The sequence below is a fragment of the Thermoascus crustaceus genome (assembly GCF_041956765.1).
Source record: "Thermoascus crustaceus strain CBS 181.67 unplaced genomic scaffold VTN00scaffold_5, whole genome shotgun sequence".
NCBI lineage: Eukaryota > Fungi > Ascomycota > Eurotiomycetes > Eurotiales > Thermoascaceae > Thermoascus > Thermoascus crustaceus.
In genome coordinates this window covers 2,237,231-2,263,221 of record NW_027192531.1, presented here as the reverse complement: position 1 = coordinate 2,263,221, position 25,991 = coordinate 2,237,231, and the positions used below count along the sequence as shown (strand labels likewise).

Genomic DNA, 25,991 nt, shown 5'->3' with positions numbered 1-25,991 from the left:
CAAGATTGTGAAACCTGACCTCTACTACAGTGACTGAAAAAAGCTGCAGACATTCATCTCCCAGTTGGAGCTCTATTTTTTCTTCAACCCCCACAAATTCCCAAACAAAGAAAGAAAGGTCATGTTTGCAGCAACCTACCTACAAAGCACTGCAGCTCAGTGGTTCGACCCTACCTGAAGGATTGCCTAGAAAGGTCACCAGAATGATGATAAGCTGAAACCACTGAGACCTTCAATAGCTTCAATGTGTTCCTGACCCAGATCAAACAGAATTTCAGGGATTTGGATGAGGTAAAAAAGGCCACCAGGACTATTATATCCATCCAACAGAGAATATCAGTTATGAACTACACCACTGAATTCCAACAAGCAGCAGCATTCCTTGGAGACTGGTCAGAATGGGCACTCATGGAACATTACTATTGAGGACTGAAGGAGGAGGTCAAGAATGGGCTTCTTGCAGCAGAGGAACCAACTGATCTCAACAATCTGATACTCATGGCAACCCAGATTGATAATCAACTTTTTGAACAACAAACTGAGCAGCAATGATTCAATCTTTTTCAGCAAACTCCTCAACACACAGGGAATGGAGGTGATGCCATGGAACTAGATAATGTGACCAGAAAAGAACAAAACACACAGGGAGCAACAAACAGGCAATCTAGGGGGCCCAACCCCAATTGGACAGATGAACAGAAGAAGTGCTATAAGCAGAAGCTGTGCATCCACTGCAGAAAAAATGACCATATGGGTTGGAAATGCCCAGATAGGAAATAAGACAACTGGAAACAAATATCAGTCACAGAAAAGAACAGACATGCTGAAATCCCATGGACTGCCTGCTATAATAACAACTGCCCTGATCACTATGCCTCCAAGAATGTGACAGGATGGTTCCCAAGGAACCCCAGGAAGTTAAAAAACTAGAGGACCCTGCCAGTGTGGGACCCTTGCAGGAGTCTTGGTCTAGGTCCCTGAACCCAGCTACAAGCATGCGATATGGAACAACACTTAATGGAACAGACTTATTGAAACAATTAGTGATCACTGTCAGGATTAATGGGAAGAAGGCAAGGGCCATGATTGACAGTGGAGCCATAGGAAATTTTATCAACAACACATTTGTCACCAGGAACAGGATCCCCTTCATAGGAAAGAAGGAACCATATCAGTTATCTACAGTTGACAGATCAGCCAGCAGCTATGAAGGAGGATAGGTACAGATGGAGACTGACCAATCTTCCTTGAGAATTGGACAACATAAGGAAAGAATCAATCTTGACATTACATGGATGCCAGGACACAACATAATCCTAGAAATACCTTGGTTGAAGATGCACAACCCACAGATAGATTGGGCAACAGAAAGAGTGCAAATGGCAGAGAAACCCAACAGAGGTGTAAGGCCTGAAGGGCAACCTAAGGGAAAAGAGGAACAGCCAGTAGAAATCAAGGAGATTTCTCAGAATGCAATAATGTGAATGTGGAAAAGGGGAGAACAAGTAGGAGTCTTGTATCTCACCCTCACACCAGAATTGATGATTGGATCCATGGAACAGAGAAAGGACCAACCGCCCCTGAAAGGAATGGAAGCAGTTCCAAAGGAATATTGGGACTTTGAAGAAGTTTTCAAAGAATAAGGCAGAGGACAGCTGCCAGAATATCAGCCTTGGGATCATAAGATACCCCTGAAACTGGGAACACAACCAGCATTCAAATCCATTTACCCACTCTCAGAAAAGGCGCATGAGGTGCTGCAAGAGTATGTTAAGAAGAACCTGGAATGAGGATATATCTGGCATTCCACCTCACCTGCTGGGTATCCAATCTTGTTTGTTCCAAAGAAAAATGGGAAACTTTGACTTTGTGTGGACTATTGCCAACTCAATAACATCACAGTCAAAAACTGCTATCCTTTACCACTCATCTCTGAGCTGCAGGATAGATTGTGAAAGGCAAAATACTTCACCAAGTTGGACCTCAGAGAGGGATATTACCTGGTGCGCATGAAGGAAGGGGAAGAATGGAAGACCGCCTTCAGGACCCAGCTAGGACATTTTGAATATACAGTTATGCCATTTGGTCTTACCAATGTGCCTGCTACTTTTCAGAGCTTGGTCAACAATACCCTGTGGAGGTATCTGGATGTCTTCTGCATGGCATACCTAGATGATATCCTCATCTATTTGGAAAACCTGGAGGAGCATAAACAGCATGTGCGAAAGGTTTTAGAAGCCCTGAAGGAAAAGAGACTCTCAGTTGTGCCAGAAAAATGTGAATGGCATACTCAGAGGACAGAGTTTCTTGGCTTCATGATTTTCTCAGGATATGTTGAAATGAATAAAGGAAAGGTTGCAGCCATTAGGGGATGGCCCACTCCAACAACAGTTAAGGAGACATAGGCTTTTCTTGGTTTTGCCAACTTCTACCAGAAATTCATATGGAACTATTCCAAAATTGTGGAACCTTTGACAAAGCTTACTTGAAAGGACCAGAGGTTTGAATGGGGAATTGAGCAGCAAAAGGCATTTGATCTCCTCAAGCAAAAGTTTTGTGAAGCACCAGTTTTGGAAATCTTTGACCCAGAGAAACCTATTTTCATAGAAATGGATGCTTCAGACTTTGCTATAGGGGCCTGCATCAATCAACCAGATGAGCAGGGATGACTGCACCCAATCACTTTCTACTTATGAAAGATGACCCCACCGGAACTGAATTATGACATCCATGACAAGGAACTTCTGGCCATCATGGCGGCTATACGAGAATGGCGGCATTACCTAGAGGGGGCAAGGTATCAAGTTGTGATGTACTGCGATCATAAGAACCTCACATACTTCACCACCACCAAAGAATTGACCTGAAGACAGGTCAGGTGGGCAGAAGAATTGGCCCCTTATGATATCAAGATCACCTACTGAAGAGGCTCAGAGAATGCCCGAGCAGATGCGCTCAGTTGAAGGCCAGACTACCAGGAGGAAGAGCCTCCCCCACGGCCCGCGATTTTGCAACAGGAGGCTGATGGAACCCTCACAGTGGATAGGCAAGCTGCGCCCGCCCTACAGTTAGGACCAGGTACATGGGCAGAAAGGATCAAGGAAGCATACCAGAAGGATTCAATGGCAGAAGAACTTGGAGAAATCAAGAATGATCCCAACATAACCAAGGGGGAAGGAGACATCATCCTATTTTGAGGATTGGTCTACGTTCCCACCAAATTGAGGGAAGACCTAGTCAGGGATATCCACGAAGCCCCGGCTCATGGACATCAGGGAATAGAGAAGACCATTGAGAGGGTTATCCAGAATTTCTACTTCCCAGGGTTGAGGAGGATGGTGCGGCATATAGTGTTGCAATGTGACCTTTGCATCAGGAGCAAGGCAGCACAGCATGCACCATACAGACTCTTGCAGAACCTGGATACCCCAGAAAGACCCTGGCAATCCATATCACTGGACTTCATTACAGACTTACCTATGTCTAAGGAGCCTCTGACAGGAGTAATATATGATTCCATCTTGGTCATTGTGGATAGGCTTACCAAATATGCCTACTTCTTACCATACAAGAAAGCCTCCAATGCAGAAGAACTGGCATACACCTTCCTACAGATCATTTTTGGAAACCATGGCTTGCCAGAAGAATTTGTGTCTGACAGAGACAAGCTTTTTACCTCAGGATTCTGGCAAACATTGACTCACCAACTCAGCTCCAAGCATAAGCTCTCCACAACAGCTCACCCACAGACTGATGGACAAACAGAATGGATGAATCAGACCCTGGAACAGTACTTGCGCTGCTACATCAACTATCAACAAGACAACTGGGTGGAACTCCTACCTATGGCCCAGTTCACTTATAACAGCGCCAAGAACAAGACAACCCAGGAATTGCTGTTCTATGTCAACTATGGATTTGAACCAACAGCTTACCAGGAACCAAAACCAAGCAGGGTTTTGGCCCAGAGGGGAATCCTCTGAGCTGATCAACTGAAGGAGCTTCACCAGCAACTGAATTTGGATATTCAGTTTATTGCCTACCAGACTGCCAAGTACTACAATCAACATCACAAGAAAGGACCAAACCTAAAAGCAGGAGATAAAGTATCTTCTTTGAAAAAATGTGAAAACAAAACAACCAAACAACAAATTGGATTTTAAGAAAATTGGACCATTTGAAATTGAAGAAAAGAAAGGAGAGGTCAATTTCCACCTTAAATTGCCAGATACTATGTGGATACACCCAGTTTTTCATATATCACTATTGGAACCAGCACCAGAAAACGCCCAACCAATTACTGAGACTGAAGAGATCCTACCAGAGAATCCAGATGATGACAAGGACTATGAGGTAGAGAAGATGTTAGACAGTGGCATAATTGATGGACAGTTCATGTACCTTTTGAAATGGAAAGAATATGATGACTCTGAGAATTCCTGGCAACCTATAGAGAACTGTGATGGGTGCAAAAGACTTCTCAGGGAATTCCACCTCCAAAATCCAGATTGCCCAAAACCAGAGGATCTACGCCTTCAGAAAACAAGGTGTTGAGGGAAGATTCCCAGAACGGCACACGGGAATAATCCACAGGAGACCCAGCCTCAGCAGGAGGAGCAGGTTTGCCTGAACCCCCACCAGAGGAGGAGAGGTCTGCACTTGGACCCTCTTGACATGTCTGCTTAGGAGAATATCCACCCTTAAGAGGATCAGAACTGCCAGATGCAGCCTCTAGCCGCTCCAACTCCTCAAGATCCTCCACAGACTGAGCTTTCTTTGATAGCATCAGGACACCTTGCCACTCTAACAGATCAGTTTGCTTCTCTACTTGTGCTAGGTGAGCCATCACAGCATTGAGCTCTTGACACACTGCTTCTCGGTCAGCACGTGCCTTATCTAAAGCCCTCTTTAATTGATTAACTGTGAAAGGCCAGTCAGAACAAATTAAGATAAAAGGACAAAAAAGTCAGACAATCTGCATCCTCCACCCCAGTAGCATCACACTGTGTGTGTCCTCGCCGGCAACATTCTCCACAGCGAGAATAGTTGAGATACACCTTGCATTCAACCTCCTCTCCCTTCTCTCGCAAAAGAAGACATTGAGAACAAGGAACTGACATAGTGATACCCAGAAGATCGACCTTGGCGCCTAGGGATGAATGTTCTGTTCCTTGGTCACCTTGCTTGTGTTTTCCAGTCATGATGGAAGGACACTTACAGGAGAAAGAAGAACAGCAAGATCACACAGTGGACTGGAACCAAGTTATAAGCTAATGATCTTCGGGCCGAAGATCTTTGAGGGGGGGGGTAGTGTTATGGCACAGCCTAGGAATCTCCGATAAGACAGTGAGGGGGAGAATCTATCACGTGACAATGGATCAAGAGCGATGGCCATGATCCATCAGGACCTTTGATCCGTCCGACCTCTTGATCCAACCTGACCCTTGATCCATCCATGGTCATGATCCACCGGATAGGTATTTCTGAAGCAGAGTTCAATATGTATATAAGACGCTCCTTAACCATGGGGATTAGGATCCTGTGGTCAACTCAAATAGCAATCCTAGTTAACATTGCTAGTAACAACTCATTATCTATCTTTTCCTTGTCTTCTGTCCTTCAAGATAAACCCAACGATCCTCCGCCTAAGAAGTCTTAGGCCCGTCGTTACAGTAATAAAATAGATATACAACATGTAATTATATTCGCTTAATTAATTAAGCAGACCATTGAATCATCCACGTTTATGAGTAGATAAATAGTCATCATCATATCCTTCCTCCGTTTCCGTTTCTCTCTCTCTCTCTCTCTCTCTCTCTGTGCGTGTGGAGTGCCTATCTATTAGTAACAGCGTGGCAGGTTTACAGACTGCTCCTTTAGATAGGTTGTTGCTATCATCACATAGTGCCTTATGCCGCTGACAGTATGCCGTTGCGAAAGAGGGTGGGATACGGCGACAATAAAATCCATACAATGTTCGAGTCAACTCGGGTACTTAAATTGAATCTCACGAATTTACTTTACAACCATTCATTCCTTGATAGTATTCTCTTGAAGATGAACTTGAATTACCATTAACATTATCTAATCGCGGTAGGGTACCTATATAATAATATCAATTCAAACATGCCATGCAGTATATGTACTGTACGATGCGATACTGTTAGGTTAGGTAGCTAGCATGGCTGCAGGTTGGCGTACATAGTAATGTAATATAATCGACCAGAAACTCTCATGGGTATCTCCAGACAGGAAATCAGTTTTTTTTCATCGAATGTGTGAAATTTTTCTTTTGATCTGCAGCTCATCTCACGCCTTATCATTATTTTCTTCAGGCGAGTTGTTGGACGCATTTCCATCCTCCGGTGACTGTGACTGTGATACTGACTGTGATTGCGACTCTGACTGTACACTTTCATCTTTATCACCTTCGTTGGTCTTGACGCTCTTCCACTCCAAGGCCAGGGTAGACACGAATGCCAGGCCAGCCATGATGACGGCAGCGGTGAAGACCTGCTGCAACGCGTGGTTATACACTCCGATCACGGCCGGAAGGGAATCCTTCGGGACCTCAGAGCGGAATCTAGTTGCTCCAGCAGCGATGATGACTTGGATGTCGACACCAGGGAGCTGGTTCGCGTCGCTAGCTGCCAAGAGCCCGTTTTGGAGGATGTTGTTACCGACAGAGACGAAGACGGCGCCGCCCAGACTCTGGAAACAGGTCACGGCGGCGGTAGCGATGGGAACTTGATCCAAACGTAGGACTCTCTGTACGGCAATAAAGCCCTGCTGCACTGCCATTCCAAGACCAGCTGAAGCAAGTATCTGGTATCCGATCCATTTTGATGACGGGGTAGAGGGTTGCAATGTGCACAGTAACCCACAGCCGACGGTTCCAATGGCAGATCCGATGATGGCTGGTGGCGCATAATATCCAGTCTTTGTGACGACGATTCCAGTTAAAAGGGAAAGAATGGCGTTTGAAAGAGTGTATGCGAGCATATCAACACCAGATCCGACTGCTGATGCACCCTTTATAGCCTGAAACCAGATGGGAAGGTAGTATGCATGCATCAACATCGTAGCGTATATAAAGAGTGCGGCCAGGCAACTCGCTACAACGCTACGCTGCAGGAGAATGCTTGGAACCATCAGGGCCCGTTCCTTCATGTGCCACTGCCATCCGAGGAAAGTGATGAGGGTGACCCCAAATCCGACAAGCAGACCAATCAGAGTTGGACTGCTCCAAGGATATTGCTGTCCATTAAACTCAAGGGCTAGAAATAGCATCACAAACGCCCCAAGTAACAGTGCATTTCCGATCAAGTCAAGCTGCAAAATTCTCTGGAAGAACGGGCGGTTTTGCGACGCAAACTTGGAAGGTTTGAAGAACAGAGCAATCACTGCCAGAGTGACGCTTCCAACAGGGAGGTTGAAGTAAAAACTATAAGAGGTCAGAAAGTAGTGGATAGCTCGAGGGAAACATCGTCCACTTACCACCAACGCCAGGTAACCAGACCGGTGAAAACACCACCAAGTAAAGGACCGACGGCAGCACCCACACCGAACCTAGATAAATAGTTAGACACTGTGGCTACTAATCTGTTTTATGAAGACATACATCATGCCAACAGCAGCAGTATAGACAGGCCTCTTCTGTAGCGGTACACTATGAGCCACAACAACAAAACAGCCCGTAAGGATGCCAGCGCTTCCCCATCCAGCAATGGCCCTACCGACAATAAGGGCTGTAGAGTTTGGAGCAACGGCGCATATCAGGCTGCCTATCTCGAAGGTAGCTACAGCTAGCAGGTATGTCCATTTTATATCAAAAAGAGTGAATATTCGTCCATAGGTAGGTTGCAGGGCACATGCAGCGATGAGATATGCTGACCCATACCACCCAACGGAATTAGTCGACCGAAATTCATCTGTGATTCTGGGGATGGCCTTTACCAGGCGTCAGCAGAAAGGAAGCACCAGCTTATGGTCTTTCGTACCGTAGTGATAATGGTTCTATCCAATGATACTAGGAAGACGGAGAGACATATCCCGATAGTCAGTAGTGAAAGGGCAACAGGACCGGGGTACTGATGAGAAGAGTTGCTGTTCTTTTCCGTTGGCTGGGGTTCCTGATCTGGAATACCTTGCTCCAGATCGCCGGGGGGAGGAGACCCTTTTTCTTCGACTGTACTCATACATGTGGCCGAGGGTGCTGGCTTGTCTATTGTTTCCTTTACCGGATCATCGAGTTTAGAGAACTTCGAGTCTCTCTTAGACGTATCCTCGAGCTTTGGGGATGTGTCTTCGGGCATCGAGTTTCTCTTCGAGGCGTTCTCTTGTTCAGTTGGCGCGTCATCAAATTGCCCCTCTTCTGGACCAGAGTCGGACCCATCCTCTGACTTTTCCTCCACAGTTGTCAAAGATTCGGGGGTTATTGGCCGCTCTAGATCTTGATCGTGACGCTCGCTATCTGCGGACATGTATACTTCAGGGTTTGGGCCACGTATATCCGACATCATGGCAAGTTTCCCGCGCTCCAAAACAAACAGAAGATAATGCGCAAATTCAAAATTGAACAAGAAAGACACGGGTGTAGCCTCTCTGCAAGAGAAGCGAGATGCACGAGGGAACGGATATCAAATTGAGAAGCTCGATGGGAATTCACCAATCTTAACAGCGGACGGGACGCGATCCTAAGCGAGGAGCATATCAAGTCAATGAAACTATTTAGCAATCCCGCGATCACAGGAGACTGAAGATTTTCAAAGACAGGAGAGATCGACAAACATTGCACCTCGGGGCTTATCCCCGCGGCTTCATTTGCCGTCATAAACAATTTTTTGGAGCCATAGTCCTGCCTCGGGATGCAACCTGCAAGCATGGGGTATATCGATACGAGGGATGACGAAAGGGCGAACCAGGGTCAAAACTGAACTGGCAGCGAGGGTAAGCAGGTGGTACCTCATCCCAAATTATCATGGTCAACCATTGAAAAACCGTGAAGCCGCTGCATAGAGTGGAGAAGTTGGGGCCACCGCAAGGGCATGACTGGTCATGAACCTATCTTCTCCCACTCCAAACAGATCCTATCGCGCGGGGGTATTTGTAAAAGTTGCAACTTGGCACCAGCCAGCAGGGCATGCTGTCTGCCGGATGTCATTTTCCCATGCGGCGCATGCAGAGCGCCTTTTGCAGGGACTTGGCGCGCCACGGATAGCTTAACATCAACAAACACGGTGATCATTACCACCGCATCGCGAACGAGGATCAAGGTCGTAGTAAACAACACATCAAGGGCGTGCAGAAATAACCGGGGATTTCCGGAAAAATCCCGATGCTACTATATCTGTAAGTCCGGGGGGGGGGGGGTTCATCGAGATCATCTGGAAGCTCCTCAGCCGCAACTAAGGTGGCCAGCGCTCGACAGACGGGACAGATTCTCAAAAGTGGCAGTGAAATCCGCCCCTAGAAAGGAAGGTCTGATGCATGGATGTTGAAAGGGCACCAAATAAATGCCTGCCAAGAATCCGAGGAAGAGGTCGAGATAAGTAAGGATAAGCGCGATCGCGGAGTTGGCGATCTGCCCCTAGCGTCGACGCCGCTTTTTACCCCTGGCCGTCGCGGACGGTTCGTCACGGTATGTACTATAACATACCGTACATAGTTGCATGTATTGTTCTCTGTATTGATAACGTTACGCATCAATCTGCGCCTAGGTCATGTAGGTACTTTATGCTGCATCCTTCTCTCCAGTCAATATTCGTTTCCTCTGTCTATCAGCTTATCCACCATGCTAATTTCATCTTTGGCCTAGCTTTGGACTATGGTGCCGGAATGTTTAACTGGACCGATAAGAGGCCTGCCAGATAGGACGGACAACTCAGTTATCTACAAGGATGTGAAACTGCCGACTGAGGTGGCCGGATAGAGCCACGTAGGTATCGCCGAAATGCAAGTATTAGCTGTGTGACGGGATGCCTGAAATTTGAACTATATCATGTTTTCTTCTCTTGGGGTGTTTCTACATAGTGCTAAACCTCAGAGCGTCCAACGTAATTTCCTATGTTAGGAGTCTTATGTGCTGCCGCCCTACACAAGTGGATACTGCTAGTCACTACTTGATAATATACGGCTGAATTCGATCCTCAAACTCTAAGCTTTGGGGTGGTGGACCAAATCCAAACTCTCTTCAACGTGCTTCTTCCTTGAGCCCCATTGGTATGCCATCCCTGCCGCGGAGAGTGGGCTAAGGGTGTGTATGTCTCATCGATTTATGTGAAGCTCTCAACTTCCCGTCTTCCTTACATGGTGGGGGGAAATTTTCACAGGTTTCATCAAAAGAAAACAATCATGTCGCCACGAAAGGCCCGTAGAGCATGAGGAAACTCCTCTTTTACCTCGATATAACCGCCGGAGTCATCAAGCGCCGTTTTGTATCCTTGACGGTGCCATCTATTCATTATGTCGTTGGAATCTGATCCCTTTGATTTGAACGAGTCTTCTATCCTCTCTTGGATATGGAAGCTGGCTTTGATATTCATAATTCTGATTAATTTCAAGGGCCTACCCTTCGCATGGCACGTAGGTGTTATTTTTTGCCAAGGCATATATAGCATTTTATATCTTTCTTTTACTAAATACTTCTCTAGATTCGCATACTTCGAGGGTTTCGCCTTGTGCTGCGTTCGAACAGACAGAAGAATGGCCCTACTCCTGCGCAGCTCTTCCAGCCTCTCATTATGTCGTCTAGAGGATCAATCATGGAGATGGATTATAACTTGCACAGTAAGTTTTAATTCTGCAATATTTTCATTTTCCTCTTGTATGCCTTTAGACTCACACGCTCTAGAGTCCAACAGTACCTACTTTGCCGACCTAGATGTTGCTCGAGCCCACCTTATGTGCGCACTATTTTCCAGGGGCATCGACTACGCCCGCAATACAAAGTCCGGAGGGATCATTGGCGTCTCTGAAGGAATGATTGGCCTGGCTCTCGGAGCCGTGAGCTGCTCCTTCCGGAAGGAGGTGAAGCCATTCCAACCATACGAGCTCTGGACGCGCATCCTCTCCTGGGACCAGAAGTGGATATACGTCGTGACGCATTTTGTTCGCAAAGACGCTATCAAGCCGCGCTCATTCACGCTTCTACCGGGCCAGGTACAGCGACAAGGAAATCTGAAGGACCTGGTTAAAAAGGAAGATGCGATCTTCGCGTCCGGGTTGAGCAAGTGCGTCTGGAAGAAAGGACGCCGTACAATACCGCCAGAATTATTTCTACAGGTCTCCGGACTGCTGCCTCCACGACCCGGACAGGATGATTACCTGTCTTCCATGCGCCAAGAACCTCTCCCAAAGCTCACTTTCTCGCGCCAGGTCGAGGAGTTCTACGACATCCCGTTCAAGATCGTCGAGAAGATGGAGATGGCTTGGGACACACTGACGACGCACCTTTCGCCAGAGCTCGACGATTCCTCAGAGGACGGCCTGTCCATGTTGGGGCCAAAGGAGCTCGAGCAGCAGAAGGTACAGGAGGAGTGGACTTGGGAACGGATAGAGACGGAGAGGCAACGAGGCATGGAGATTGCAAATCGCCTCATGGAACTGGACCGCCTGCACGGTGAGTTTACTGGGGAGGCAGATGCGCTGGGGATGCGGCGGGATCTGTGGTAGTTCGATCTGATTAATTGATACCAAGTATTGTCTTCTATGGGGTTTTGTGGAGAAGTTGAATAGAGCATATTTCGTCATGGATTCTTGTTTCATTGCAATTCATTTACGGGTCTGGGGACAACATCTCTCCACCGTTACGGCTGTCATGGAGACAATGCAATTGTCACCGCCACCACTAGAAGGTACAGTACCTTACACTATAAAGTACACTACCTTATACTCTACATACATGTATGTACATACTCTGCTACCCAAACCGGAAGAAATACCAAGAAATTAGTAGCTACATGAAAAATAACCTTTTGATATACAGAAAAAATCGCTTCTCCCTTGAAGTCAGTACCTGGTAGGTACATCATATGGCGTGATGTATTTTGTTGTTCTTGATCCGCGGGCGGCATGGACATTGCATCAGCCACCAGCCACACCTTCCCATCACATGTCACCCGACGGTAAGACACGCATATGACATGTCCGATATTGGATCTTCTGCGTCACTTACCCACCAACGAACCAAATGGCAATCGCAAATTGACGGCAGGAAAAAAAAAGAGAATCGCACACGCTTCCTCATTCTGGATTCTGATATGCTAAGATTTTCTTGGAACAGGATTTCCAGGTATCGATTATTCGTCGTCGGGAGTACACCAAGGTTGCATGCATCTATGTACCCAGTACAGAGGTACCGACCTACAGTACAGTTGCATACTACATTGCTATATGAGGTACACACCATCTGGAAGGTATTTGTCAACATCACGGCACCGCTACAGATGATGACTTCAGTCCCCATAGTCAGAACTCGGATGATCCTCGTGCTCTAGAACAAGGTTACAACTGGATCTATGTACCATATGATCTAGAATTTGAGATCTATTATCACAGTTCATCACAAATTCACGCATCATGATTTGTCTGCAGCGGTTGCCACGACTAGGCTGAATCCGGTTCTTTCTCTTCTGCAACCTGTTCTCCCGTCGTCGATCGCCCAAGATCGCCCAAGGTGTGGCTGAGAAATACCCCAGAGAGAAAGCACGATATACTATCAGAACCTGAGACCCTGAAAAGAGCGATCGCTTGACGTGGAGATCGGTTGCGATCGGTTGCTGTCGGAATGCCGTGCAGAAAGTACCAAGTAGCTACCTGCTCCCACCCCTTCTTCTCTTAGTCCCCAAAAACAAGATATAGACTTGATGGATCTCGAGGAGGGGTCATATGAAGTCACAACACGAGGATATTGTTAGATAGATAATATTCCTTAGAAATAGTTATACATCATTAACTAATTACAACAACAAAAAATGGTTCTCCATAACAAAAGTATAACGATCGATCAAGTGCCGTCCATCCCTTTGGTGATGTATACACTGTGTACAAAATTTCTCATAGTAACTACCCAACCTACCGATCTATCTACCGACGAACGGACCCGACCGAGAGCCATGTAAAACCCGTGGTGTACACGGAATCCAAAAAAAAGGTCATCGTCAAGTAAAAAGAAATCCCACCATCCTTCATTCATCCCGCCCGTGCTCTTTCAATTCGATTCGATCGGCTTGCCCGATCGTCGATCATTCGATCGGAGATAACCCCCGAATCTCCATCTCCAGTCCATCCCACGATCCACGATGCAGACCAGACCCAGACCCAGCGGGGAACCTGCAAGCATCAGATCCCGTCCCGTGCCATCTGTACAGTTCACAGGTCTGTGAAAAGCCAGCTCCCAGAGTCCAGACCAACTCAGCTCAGGCTCCCCAAGAAAAAAAAAGAATTTGGAATACTTTTTGAAGTTCTCATAGGTACGTACCTAGGTGGTTAGGTAGCAATGATTAGTATAGTATAATTCGAAGCCTTCAAAGTTGGTTGCCAACCATGCGGAGCCGCAGAGGTGACGACGAACAACACAAGGATGGACATACGTGTAAAGCAGAGCGGGAAGTCTGATTTGACAGGCATGTGCAAGGCCCCCCCCCCGACTCAGTAGGTCAGCTCAGCTCAGAATCAGGGATCAGGGATCAAAGAAAACAAGGATCAAGATCAAGATCCTCAGGGACGCTTCTGCGTATTCGAAGCTTTCAGCCACAGTCCATCATCACCAAGCATTGGCAGCTGGAGGACCTGGCGCAAGTAAACCCGAGACCAGAAGAGCATATGGGTAACCTGAGAATACCCGCTACTTCGTACTATAGTGCACAGTACTTGTATGTAATTACATAAGTAATTACCTGCCTACTTTAAGGTTTCTCTGACTTCGTATTCCCCCCTCTCTTGACAGATCCTTATCGTTATTTATTTCCTTTTCCTGGTGGTCCTCATGCCATAGATATCAGTGAATGGGCTCGATTGGACAGCATGTCTCTTCTACTTGCCTACTAGTATAGTAGCCTACCTGGATTCCGAAAAGGTAGCTGAAACTAGACCGTTTCTGCACTGGCGGACTTACCCGTGGACAAGCAAGATAAGGGAAGTGATCGTCGAGATACATATGATATTTAGGTACCCATGCTGGGCGTGGGGGATATATGCAGCGATGTTGCAGAAATCCCCTGCACTGCGACGCAGTAGTGCGGATCCCTATCGGCCAACAGCAATCGGAGCCTTCACCGGAGTACCCCCATGGGTTATGCCCGCCCACCACGGCATATCAATATTCTGTACAACACTAACGTTACCGTATCCATGTATATAGCAACAAGTGAAAGGTATTCATTCACTGTAATATCAAACTAGCTAGTTGAGAAGTACGATACAAAGTATAAGTGGATCATACCACATGGCACTACCACCTAATATTATATATATATGATTAAATAGTCTCCAGCTGCCGTGTTGACGTGTCAGACTCAGAATGTAACTCTCAAAAATGTGTTCGGGCTGCCAAGTCTGCTAAGAGCTCGATCCTGATCCTGTAAGAACTCATAGCATGCAAGGCACCTCCGCAAGGAGTTGACCGAGCACTAATTCTGCATGCAATACCAAGCATCCAAGCGTCGATTTCCCGCTCTTCCCGCCCCACATGGTGCTAACTATATCTCTTCCCCAACTTGTTCCAAGACGAGCTGGACAAGCGAGAGGCGATGCTTTCTGAAAAGGATATGGGGATCAACGGTTGAGCGACTCGCCAAACTTAGCCCGCACTTCTGTGGAAACCCACGATTTATCACCGGTCCATTCATTCTGTCTTGCTCTGGATCGCGGATGCACTCCACTGGCCCTTACTCCCCGATTCCACTATGTCAATGCTCGCGCTCCCGATCTTGTTACGGGCCGTTTTGAGGGTTTCGGTTGTCCGGCCGGTCGTGTTGGCGAAAGGACGTTCCTTGGTTCCTGCCTTGGCGCCAACCGTCTTGCGGCCCTTGCTGCCGGATTTCTTGTACGTCGCGATGTAGAAGGAAATGAAAAGCACGAGATATGAGCTGAGGATGACGCAGCCTGTCAGCGCGGCCAGGGGCTCGCCTCTGCATGTACCCATGTGAGGCAAGTTGAGATTATCGAAGACGCTGGCGTAGTAGTCCCAGGTTGCGAAGTAGATGAATCCTGCAGAGTACTGTCAGTGGATTGTTTCTCAACCTGAGAGTAGTCTGCTTAACTGACCCAGGTCAAGGACAAACTGGAGGATCTGGAGGCGGGTAATCCACTCCTTCCACCATACACGAATTCCACGGGCACTCTGGAAGTAATACCAGTACATGATGACATGAACCGTCAAGTTGAGCGTGATTGGCACCCATGACACCGGGGTTCTTCCGACCAGTTGAGTATAGCACAGGAAGGCAGTTGCGCCGTGGTGGTAGGTGTGGAGGAAGGCTGAGGGTGGTTAGCAATAGGAATATTAATCATTCTGGAAATGGAAAACGAACTCAATGGCTTCTTTTTGAGGAAGAGGAAAGCGGTGTCGAGAAACTCTATGTATTTGGTCAAATAGTTCAACTGCAGAAGTTAGCAGAAGATCCTGCGTCAGAAGGTAAGGCAATCGACACATACGTAGTAGAGGGTTACCAGCTGGTCTGACCAGCCTACATCAGTGCAGATGCAGTCATAGAGCCCCTGCTTCCAGAGCGACGGAATTATTTGTTCAAGGAAGAGCACCAGCAACGCCCCACTGAGAGCCGTCAGGATGAAATTATGTGCCATGAACAGCGTGTGAAGTTTGAACGGCTGACGCTTTCTCATGAACTCCCAGCCGGTATAGATGACAATGTAGTATAAGGAGATCATGAGCAGAGTCTCCTTCATAGTCGCCATGGGAGTTTTCCCGGGGACAAACCGGAAATCTACAGCAGGATATCCCACTATAGACGTCCACGCCCGATCGAACAGTGTCCATGGCGAGTTCTTGAGCAGGGCGGTGCCTGCTGGAATGAACAAGGCATCTAGGGAGCCGGCGGACATGGTGACGACCAGATGGAGAATGGGTACATGGAACTTCAAAGAGAATTGACAGCAGGAGGCAGGAGATTTAAACAGTTCAAGCAAGAAACATGAAGGGGATGGGTATCATGGGCAGGCTTTCTCAACTGCGGCTTCTAAGGAAAGAGTGAGTGGTGGACCCCGCGATTCCTCCGCGGGCTGGGAAGACACTCGGGCCGGGAGACGTGGTCGAGAGACGAGCTTGACAAAGCAGCAAAGATATATACAGCCCATAGCGTGATAATGTAGAATTCAAGGGTCTAGACTGGTGGAAAGTCGATCCTCTCCCCTCAGACCCACCACATTCCAGCATCTCCTTGTGCGTCCGAAGGGGCCTGGTGCTTGCCAGCTGTCTAGGGTATCTCAGCCGTCCTTGCAGAGCTGCAGTTAGGCGACCCGAACCGGGACAGTAATCATTTTGAATTCCCGTCTGGCTCACAGTATCCTTGATTGATAATATGGGGGCATCCAGAACCTGTAGCGGTTCAATGGAATCATTTTCGCAGGGCTACAGGGGGAACTCCCGCCTTCATGCATGCTGCACGGGAACAGTGACATAAGTTGCCAGTGCGAAGGACACAGCAGGTGGACGGATATCGCCATGAGACTGGTTAATTTCTCCGATGGAAGGCTTCCGCAGGTCACTTCGTCTACGTGGTGCGCCTGAGATATGAGAGAAAAGAGAAAAAGCAAGAAGTCAAAAACAAAGAAAACAACCTTGGGTTACATCTGAAGACGAGGTGGATATCTCTGATCTTTGCTCATAATGGTAAGCGTCCCTCGCTGCAGCTGGAGAGCACGAGTGTGATAAGGTTGATCTCAGTGGGCCGCTGAGATAGGAGATCGGGTGGGCTCGTCTCTAAGTTGACAAGCTGCATGATAAAGGTGTGCAGCTCCTATAGAGGAGTACCAAAGAACTTTCGTATATTGATTTGGTTGGTTAGGTATTATGTTCCACCCGGCAAGGCCTACTATGGCTTTGCAATGATGTACCGACGGTTCCGCGAACTGATAATGAGCCAGTTCACCGATGCAAGGAAGATCCGCTAGCAAAGGGACGCGGCTTACACTTCCGCTTCCCTGATACGAGTTATACAGGATCCTTTGTAAGGATGGTTGGATACAGAAACAGTCCCACGAGGCTGTAAGAAGTGGACGGATCGAATTCTCCAAATGTATCGTTCTCTCCTTCCTTTCCTCTCCTGCTCACTACTGGACACTAGAACCATTAGAAGAGAGTATGCATTGGAAGAATATCAAATGAGACTAATCGATATATTAGGAACAGTATGCAGTATCTATCGTTTACCCTGAAGTTCTACAGTACAGTACATACTTCCGAATACCATGGTACTGATGTGACGTTTTTCGTACATACGGTAACATACCGTACCAAGTGCAAACGCCTTGGGCACGTACACAGCATCTACAACCTCCTTCGCGCGCCCATGTTCGGCTTTTTCCTGCATCCCCATCTAGGCTTTATCGAATTATTCATTTAAACGAGCCGAAGACACGGCTCACACATATAGCTCTCTACCAATAGCGGGATATCTGCGCAGGAGGGCGCGGCATTGAGTCCAGGCGATCTCCCGACACGGCTTTTCAGCCTAGATCCCTGTCAAGATTAGTCACAATTGCATTACATCCACATTTTCCATCATGCTGACTCCTTCACTAGGATTGCCACTCCCTTCCTTCATGGCTCCAATGGCTCCATTCCCAGGTGCAAGGTCCAGAAGTGTCCCCTGCACTGACGAGAAATGACCGAGCTCGCGACCCGAGGTGGTGTCCGATAGGGCTCCCCCTTCCTTTCACATGAGAGGGAGGGCGGGATTCAGAAGCACGATCCTATCGCTTGCTTCTTCTGATATAACTGGAAACGATATCTCCAGTCCATCTCATATCTGCCCTCGATGTCAGGACATCTTGCTCTGCACGAGTCCGCCTTGCTCTATATTTCTATTATTCTCTTTTTGAATCCTTTCTCTCGGTCAAGCGTCATATCATGACTGTCCAGGGCCCCGTGAAGGCCCAATTCAAAGTGGCCTTCACACCTCTAATGCTTGTGTCCACCGTCGCTGCCGGTGTCCTGTCAAGAACGACCCTTCTAGACACGGCTGAAGCCCTTCTCTGGACATATTCTCTTGTCACCCTCGCATACGTCTTCTACAAGTCGTACATATATCCATTCTACATCTCTCCCCTCCGTGTCGTACCTACGGTTCCGGGGTTCCCTCTCTGGGGCCAGTTTTTCACCATCATCACTCAGGAAGTCGGTGTCCCCCAGCGCGAGTGGCACCAGAAATATGGACCGATCGTCCGGTATTTCTTTCCTCTGGGAGCAGAGAGACTTTCCATCGCGGAGGACTCGGCCCTGCGACACATGACCGTCAAGAACCCCTACAACTACCCCAAGCCCGACAGGGCCAGGAAGTGGATGCTTCGTATCCTGGGAGAAGGGGTTCTGCTGGCCGAGGGCGGTGCACACGTTCACCAGCGCAAGGCTCTCACCCCCGGCTTCTCCATCGGTTCGATCCGATACCTCTCCCCGATCTTCTGGCGCAAGGCCCTTTTGATGTCGAAGCTCTGGGACCAGGAGATGACGCGTTCCAACCTCAAGACAAAGTCCTTCGAGGTGCTGGAGTGGCTTAACCGGGCCACACTCGACATCATCGGGGAGGCCGGGTTCGGCGCGGACGTCAACTCCCTTGAGAACCCCGAGGCGCCTCTCCGCCAGGCATACCGGGCCGTGTTCGTGTTTGACCTGCCGTCCCGCATCCTGCACGGGCTGCAGGCTTTCTGGCCCGTAACCAAATACCTCCCCGCAAAGATGAACCGCGACATGGAGATGTCGCGCAATATCATCCTTGGAAAGGCCACGGAGATCATCAAGGAGAAGCAGAACACTGCCAACCCAGCAGACAAGGATATCATCTCTCTCCTGGTCCGCGACAACCTGAAACTACAGGCCGCCGGCGAGAAGGGACTCAGCTTTGAGACGATGCGCGACCAGGTGATGACCTTCCTGGGCGCGGGCCACGACACCACCGCCACGGGCGTCTCATGGACACTGCACCTCCTCAGCAAATACCACGACGTCCAGCACAAGCTCCGCGAGGAGATCCGCACCCACTACCCGTTCCTCTTCGACCCCGCCATGCGGGAGGACCCCAACACGATCGCCCAGATCGACCCAGACCAGCTGCCCTACCTGGACAACGTCTGCCGCGAATCCCTGCGCTACATCCCCCCGATCCCCATGACGGTGCGCGAGTCCCTCGCGGACGACAAGCTGGGCGACTACTTCGTCCCCGCAGGCACGACCGTCTACGTCCTCGCCAACGCGATCAACCGGCTCCCCGAGTTCTGGGGCCCCACGGCTGACCAGTTCGACCCGGACCGGTGGGACCACCTGCCCGAGTCGTACACGACCAACGCGTTCATGACCTTCCTGCAGGGTCCGCGGGGCTGCATCGGGCGCAAGTTCGCCGAGACGGAGATGAAGATCCTGCTGTGCTGCCTGCTCAGCAAGTTCCGGTTCGAGCGCGACGAGGCCGTGACCGACCCGGAGGAGCTGAAGATGTGGCGGTTGGTCCTGCGGCCGAGGGACGGTGTGACGGTGAAGGTGACTAAGATTTAAATATCTGAGATTTCGATCTTTATATATCCATCTCATAAATATAAGATACCTAAGTAGCCATAACTAAGTTTTGCAGAGAGGGCTTGGATATAATAATAGAAATTACCCTACCTATCTACTACTCCTACTCCATCCTCCAGATAGATACATTTCCATCCTAACACATTCGTTTTTACATTCATAAATATATGATGAGGTATAGATAAATCTATTGCCCATCACACCAAATACCTGCGTTTCATAGATATGATACGGAGAGAATAGGGATGCACCATCCATCCATCCATCCATTCTTATCAGTAGGTTAGGTAGGTAGATGGGTATTTACCTAGGTACCATAAACTTTCCAGATAGTTAGTTGTATTCACAGTCATAGTCATATTCATATTAATTGGCTTGAACCTAACCTAACCTAAGGATAGGTAAGGTAGAGAAGAAAACAGAGCTGTTTATACCATTCTACCTCCCTTTTTTTGGCCAAGGTTTCTTATTGTTGTTGCTGAATAGAAGAGAATAGGCCAGACCGGAACTCCCAGGAGAGAAAGGAAAACATGCAGCACACTGACACGGGTTTTATCCAATCAGAACGGCTCGAGGGTGGTTTATCTGGTTATCAACATCGGGATTCTGACCGTATCAGATTATGGAAAATAACATCATGCCTGGACATCAATTCACACTGTAACTCTACACTCTTCTACAATGGCACTCCTACTGGCAGGATATCAATCCAAGTTTTGAATGGAGTGATATATACTCATGGTTCACTTTTCTGTCAATGCATTCATGCCGACAGGTCTATCAAAATGATCTGTAGGATATTCACATGATTCATCGGTCCAGCCGAGGAGCTATGTATGTATAGGTGGCGGACATGCCAAGGACATGCCAACAGGGGTAACAATGCTCTATGCAAAATGCCAACCAAACTGAAAGCATGTCGAAAAATGCAGGGTCCCAAAAGCCAATTCAAAGTACCTCGCCCAAACAAAATCTCTCGGTTCGATCTGATCCAACACTCTAGAGTGGCCATCTCATGTAACTCATCTATCCAAAAATAGGAAAGGAAAAAGGAACGACTTCAGCTTCAGGCTGAACCAAGCCAGTTGGCGCGAAACGATGCATCAATGCGCATCAGATGGAGCCGCGGGGCCGCCCTGGACTCTGAGCTCGTCCGGATCCACCGCCAACGTTCGTCTCAGATGCTGGTGGCGGAGCCGCTGCCGGTGTGGTAGTACTGCTAGCGCTGTCTTGCGAACGAGGATATGTGCTGTATTGCACGGATTGTGAATGAGGTTGACCGTCCGTCTGGTGATTTTGATGAGCACTCTGTGCCAGGGTCGCTTGTCCCTGACTCTCATCAACGCGTGAGTTCCAAGCGCCAACGCTTGCTCCACCGCTAGCCCTTCTTCGATCATCCCTGGCCTGGTCTCCTTCCGCGTTTGGTCCCCTCGTCGCAACCGTTGATCCAGAGATCGACCGTGCGTGCGTCTGTCCACTTGCGTGCTCTGGTTCTGGCCGGTCCTGAGAACGAGATTCGTGTACCCCAGCGTCACTCCGTTGACGTAGATGTCCGTGGGAACCTGTGGGTCGTCCTGCCCCCCCAGGAGGCGTTTGTTGAGGCGATTGGCGCGGCACAGAAGACGAGCGTTCCAATACTTGTGACGATGGCGGCGGGGCTGGTGGATGCGGGCCCTGAGCCTTTCGTTTTCTCCCCGGGGAACTTTGATATTCTGACCGCAGGTGAGAGTGGGGATGTGACGAGAGCGGTGATTCATGCTGACTTTTTCCAGAGGGCGTGTTGGGTTGCGACTGGCCTGGGGGAACCCAGTGGTGAAAGTAGATGGACGGCGATGACTGCTGCTGCTGCGATTCCTGCTTGACCGGAGGTGGCGGTGGAGGGCCTGCTGGGCCGGTGGGATACTGCCCTACTCCGACATTTGCAGGAGGATGGTGGATATGCATCTCTGCGGTGTTGATACGCGATAAAGGCGCCGTAGAGGAACCCCGTAGATCCGCAGGACTCCCATGCGCAGAACCTCCGTGCAGGAGTGATTGCTGACTCCGTCCGTATGAATGCTGCGGAGGTGATGCGGGGACTGTTGGTGGCGCTGTCTGCTGCGCCCCATATGGGTTGGGGGGAATTGTGCGATTGTCGCGACGGACTTCTGGTTGCAGCGGTTGATGATGCTGTGCAGGCGGTTGAGGAGGAGGAGGAGGAGGAGGTGGTGGTGGTGGAGCTAAAGAGGGTTGCGGATGCGCTGCAGAATGCTGCGAAGGCGGTGGTGGTTGGTAATGTTGCTGCTGGGTCTGTATATTCATCTGCGCAATGTAGTGCTGCGCAAAGTCCAAGGCCGCAGTTGGTAGGTTCCCTCCACCAATTCCAGCAAAAATCAACGGGACCATATATGGAGGAACCCCGGAGCGGAGCGCATCTTGCAGCATGCTCTGTTCAATCCTGCGCTGCTCCAGTTTTAGACTCTCCTGCCGCGTCTTCTCTTCCTCCTGCCTTCTCCGGTCGTCTTCCGCTTTGGCCTGGAGCCATTGGCGCATCGACTCATCCGCATTCTGCCACTGGGGCGGGGGCGGAGGAAGCTGGCCCGCGGGAGGAGCCGCGGAGAGGCCGGGGTCCTGCGGAGGAAGCGTCATCGACGACGGGGGCGGGAGTCCTCTTCGTGAGGCGTCCATCGCCCGCTCCGTCGATCGTTTGGAAGGGCCGGGAGTGGAAGGACGGTCAGTAGTAGATGATGTGGAGGAGCGCGGAGTGGGGATCGACTGGCGGACGATAGAGTATTCATGAGGACCTTTGATTCCGTTCTGGACAGGCGGTTTGAGCGTAAGCAACATGGATGCGGAGTGGCCGGGCACGATGCCAACAAGGGCAGACGCAACAGTGACCTGGTCACGACAGAGGCGGGGGAAGATGGTATCCGAGGGAAGCGGAGAGAATAAACATTGAAGTCATGTAGATGTTCTAGACATGTGGATCTGGAAGTGTGTATATGCAGGTGTATAATAGTATGTATATGTATAGGGGTATCGACGGAGACGTGCACAAGGCCAGCCAAGCATACGATGGGCGCAAAGCAGCCCGGAAGAGAGAGAAAGAGAAGAGAAGAGAAAGGAACAGAAAGAAAGAAAAAGGAAAAAAGGCAACAGCGACCGCGACGAGACGAGCACCAGATCGAAGACGAGGAAGGCGAGGCGGTGCATCCGATGGGTCTTGCCGGGCACGAGGCCGGGACGCCCGATCAGGCAAGAGGGCCCAGAAAGGAGAGAGCGACTTACAGCCACAAGGTTGGCAAGTGCCTAATGCGGCAGGCGCGATGCTGCTAGCTGTTTCGGGTACTGTGGCCGATAACCGCGGGCGCGGCAGGCGCCGCCGCTCTCGTACGAGTCCGACTCGTACGATTTTGAACGTTTGCACTGTCCGCTCACAGGGCAGCAGGTAGAATGGCGTGGAGCAGCGAGTTCTCACAGCGAGACATAACAAATCGGACGGTCCATCTGCCCGTTGGGACCGTCGCGGTCCGTGTCGAGGGGATCACCGCGTCAGATGGGACTCGACAGAAAACCTCCGAGAATGAGGGTTCGACTCGTTCAAGTGCGGGCGCAGCGCAGGAGATGTATCAAATCAGAGCCTGCGTTCTGCACGGCGCGCTCGGATTGGCCCGTCTGCGCGGCGGCTTCATGCGCTGGGGAAGATTGGAAGCACTGCGGATGCCCAAGTCGGAAACGCTCATGGGACTTCTGGCCTTAAGGCTGTCCGAACCCCGCTGCTCGCCTTTACCACATTGCGTAGTAGCCCTTGAATCCCTCGAATTTCACATTCTGTCTGGGGTTCTTAGATAAGCCCGCCGCAGATGCCACCGGGACCGAAAGGAAAAAATGACCTCACAGGTGCAGCTGCGTCTCTGGCTGTCGTCTAAATACTCCGCACGCTACAGCGGATGGTGCATGGCAGCCATTGAGGGATCCCTTCTCCCCTTCAAGCTCTCTTCGTTCCCATCCTCTTTATCCCGTGGGCCTCTGTTGTAGCAGCGAGAGTATTCGAATCTTATTGTTGTTTACGACCTGGAGACGGAATCGGTACCATGGAGCACGCAACATGTGGCCGGCGGCTCTGGAAACCTCCATTGGAGACTCTCGCAGCCGATCCGTGGACCGCCAGACATCCAAAGCGTCGAGCTTAAGATGAGGATTTCCTCTTTTCGACCGTGGGGATCTGCCACCGGCGCCCCGGGCCCAATCACAACGTCATGCGCGTTCTACCGATCTGGGAAACTGTGTGTCCTGCCCCAACCTAACCCATCTGGTGAAATGAGGAAATCTTAATCCTGCAGCGTGACGAGGTTTGAGAAAGATTTGGCGGCCCCATCCCATGCTAGCGCTCGCGAGTTGCTCGGCCTTGGACCGTTCCCGCGCGATGTGATTTCATTATCGCCCACCGCCGTACTTCCCGAACGGGACTAAGGGGACTGGAACTGTGAGTACAGATACCCCATACGATGACGACTGTGAGCGCTTTCTCAGGACGAGTGAGATCGCTGGATGCTTGAGCCATCGAGGACATGCCAGGCCGCTCCCAGTTCTGGCAAATTTTCCAGGCAGCGCAGCCAAGAAGCGCAAATTAACGCAGTGACATGCCTCTGCCTATCATGTGTGACCAGGCATTCTGATGTTCGCTGCGTCGGATCCGCAGTGAGTAGGAATGGAATAGCAGGATCGGGTTTCGCTGCCCTTGGCACGGAAACACACCCGGCGCCAGCTCGGGATCTAAGGCCGAATCACAGCCCTAAGTCCGTACGGGACAGCTTCACGGCCGGTGACCTTGCTGCGCCGCGAGAGGTTGTCGGGAGTTTCGACGCTTCGAGAAGTTCATGCTGTTTGACTTTGATCTATGGACGAACTCATGGTAGCGGTATACGTAGTTGCATACGCAGTGGTATACGTACTTTTTTAAGAGATGCCGTCCGTGCGTTCCTGTTCCTGGAAAGGTAAAACGGCTGCCCCAGCACCTATGACGACACCGTCGGTTGTCCCCCGAGTGTCTCATTTGTTTTTGGAGATGAGGTCGTGCCAGGGACCAGAGTTCTCCTTTTGGACTTTGGACTCCAGAGGGAGGGTCAAGCTTAAGGTCGGACCTCCGAAACTCAAAGAACTGGGGATGCGCCGTCCCGCCGAGTCCGCCCTGATGGAACGAGACAGCAGTCGTTGGAGGGGGCGCGACCGAACACCATCTGAATCCGACCATGGATACCTCCCCCAGCTGTGATAACTGTACCTGACAGCATTTCTCCAGCTGTGATCCCGTTCGGTCTCCGCAAGACGGAGCAGAGGCAACTCGCGACTATTGTTTCCTCCCAGCATGGCAAGCTTCATGCCCCTTGAAACCTGACACCGTCTCACATTCTCCAGATGATAACTCAGCTTGGCAAGTTCAAACGAGGATGGTCCACTCGATGGCAAGACGAGACGACCCGTGGGGAAGCGTTCATGCTTGTTATCGACGTTCCATGCGTTCAACGTTCATGCGATGCAGACTACTTGAGTTGTTAGTTACACGGCAACTATGTACTGTACAACATTCTGAGTCGCATTTTCTCCTTCTGAAAACACCGGACTGGTCTGATATCGCTAATGGTTAGCTCTGCAGGTACATACCTGTATCTACAGCACATGCATCAGGTAATAATGCTCATATTCGCTCATCCTTCTTTAAATACATGGATACTGTCAGTTCAGCAGACGCATACCTATATACCTATGCAAAACATAGCCCAAACACTCGACGATTCTTCCCGTTTGACCATCCCGATATTTAAGCAACGTCCTGTGCCCTGGAGATCTGAGCTGCATGAAAACACCTGCCCTTCGGTTCAGCTCCCTATCCGTATCCCACCTCACCTTGACAACCCGGGATCTCGACTCTCCCCTATATCCCGAATCACGCTCCCCCCCCCAGAACCTGACGCACATACAATACACTCGGCCTTTCTTCCCCGACAGCCAACTTCGTCTCCCAGTTCCCGTCCCACCAGTGCGGTAGAGAGCGCCGTGTACCCGATCCAGCAGCCCAGCGCGCTGGCGCGTCCACCAAGCAAGACATTCGTATCCGCACGTGTCTCCACCCTCCCTGACGTGACATGACGAGCTCGTTGGTGATATGGATGTCTCAAGGACACATGTCAGTCTCAGCCTCAGCCCCAGTCTCCATTGTATTGTCTGTAGAAAGGAAAGAACAACTAGATGCTCTACTCCATCT

General features: G+C 49.8%; 7 protein-coding genes across 7 annotated transcripts; 3 read left to right on the top strand and 4 right to left on the bottom strand.

Moving 5' to 3' along the window:
* Positions 1-2,009: 2,009 nt before the first annotated feature.
* On the top strand, positions 2,010-2,405 carry VTN00DRAFT_8303 (uncharacterized protein; the record flags this gene model as incomplete). Its single annotated transcript, XM_069435143.1, has 1 exon — positions 2,010-2,405. The coding sequence occupies one exon, from the start codon at positions 2,010-2,012 to the stop codon at positions 2,403-2,405; it is 396 nt and encodes a 131-aa protein (XP_069286569.1).
* Positions 2,406-4,480: 2,075 nt separating this feature from the next.
* On the bottom strand, positions 4,481-4,846 carry VTN00DRAFT_8302 (uncharacterized protein; the record flags this gene model as incomplete). Its single annotated transcript, XM_069435142.1, has 1 exon — positions 4,481-4,846. One exon carries the CDS (start codon positions 4,844-4,846, stop codon positions 4,481-4,483), a length of 366 nt encoding a protein of 121 aa, XP_069286568.1.
* A 1,463-nt stretch (positions 4,847-6,309) lies between these two features.
* VTN00DRAFT_8301 (uncharacterized protein) lies at positions 6,310-8,519 on the bottom strand (the record flags this gene model as incomplete). Its single annotated transcript, XM_069435141.1, has 4 exons — positions 6,310-7,444; positions 7,498-7,569; positions 7,622-7,950; positions 8,001-8,519. The coding sequence occupies 4 exons, from the start codon at positions 8,517-8,519 to the stop codon at positions 6,310-6,312; spliced, it is 2,055 nt and encodes a 684-aa protein (XP_069286567.1).
* Positions 8,520-10,464: 1,945 nt separating this feature from the next.
* VTN00DRAFT_8300 (uncharacterized protein) lies at positions 10,465-11,673 on the top strand (the record flags this gene model as incomplete). The annotated part of the gene is made up of 3 exons (XM_069435140.1): positions 10,465-10,584; positions 10,653-10,788; positions 10,853-11,673. 3 exons carry the CDS (start codon positions 10,465-10,467, stop codon positions 11,671-11,673), a joined length of 1,077 nt encoding a protein of 358 aa, XP_069286566.1.
* Positions 11,674-14,845: 3,172 nt separating this feature from the next.
* On the bottom strand, positions 14,846-16,065 carry VTN00DRAFT_8299 (uncharacterized protein; the record flags this gene model as incomplete). Its single annotated transcript, XM_069435137.1, has 4 exons — positions 14,846-15,210; positions 15,268-15,480; positions 15,534-15,603; positions 15,658-16,065. The coding sequence occupies 4 exons, from the start codon at positions 16,063-16,065 to the stop codon at positions 14,846-14,848; spliced, it is 1,056 nt and encodes a 351-aa protein (XP_069286565.1).
* A 2,026-nt stretch (positions 16,066-18,091) lies between these two features.
* On the top strand, positions 18,092-19,726 carry VTN00DRAFT_8298 (uncharacterized protein; the record flags this gene model as incomplete). Its single annotated transcript, XM_069435136.1, has 1 exon — positions 18,092-19,726. One exon carries the CDS (start codon positions 18,092-18,094, stop codon positions 19,724-19,726), a length of 1,635 nt encoding a protein of 544 aa, XP_069286564.1.
* A 1,134-nt stretch (positions 19,727-20,860) lies between these two features.
* On the bottom strand, positions 20,861-22,573 carry VTN00DRAFT_8297 (uncharacterized protein; the record flags this gene model as incomplete). Its single annotated transcript, XM_069435135.1, has 1 exon — positions 20,861-22,573. One exon carries the CDS (start codon positions 22,571-22,573, stop codon positions 20,861-20,863), a length of 1,713 nt encoding a protein of 570 aa, XP_069286563.1.
* Between the last annotated feature and the right edge of the window lie 3,418 nt (positions 22,574-25,991).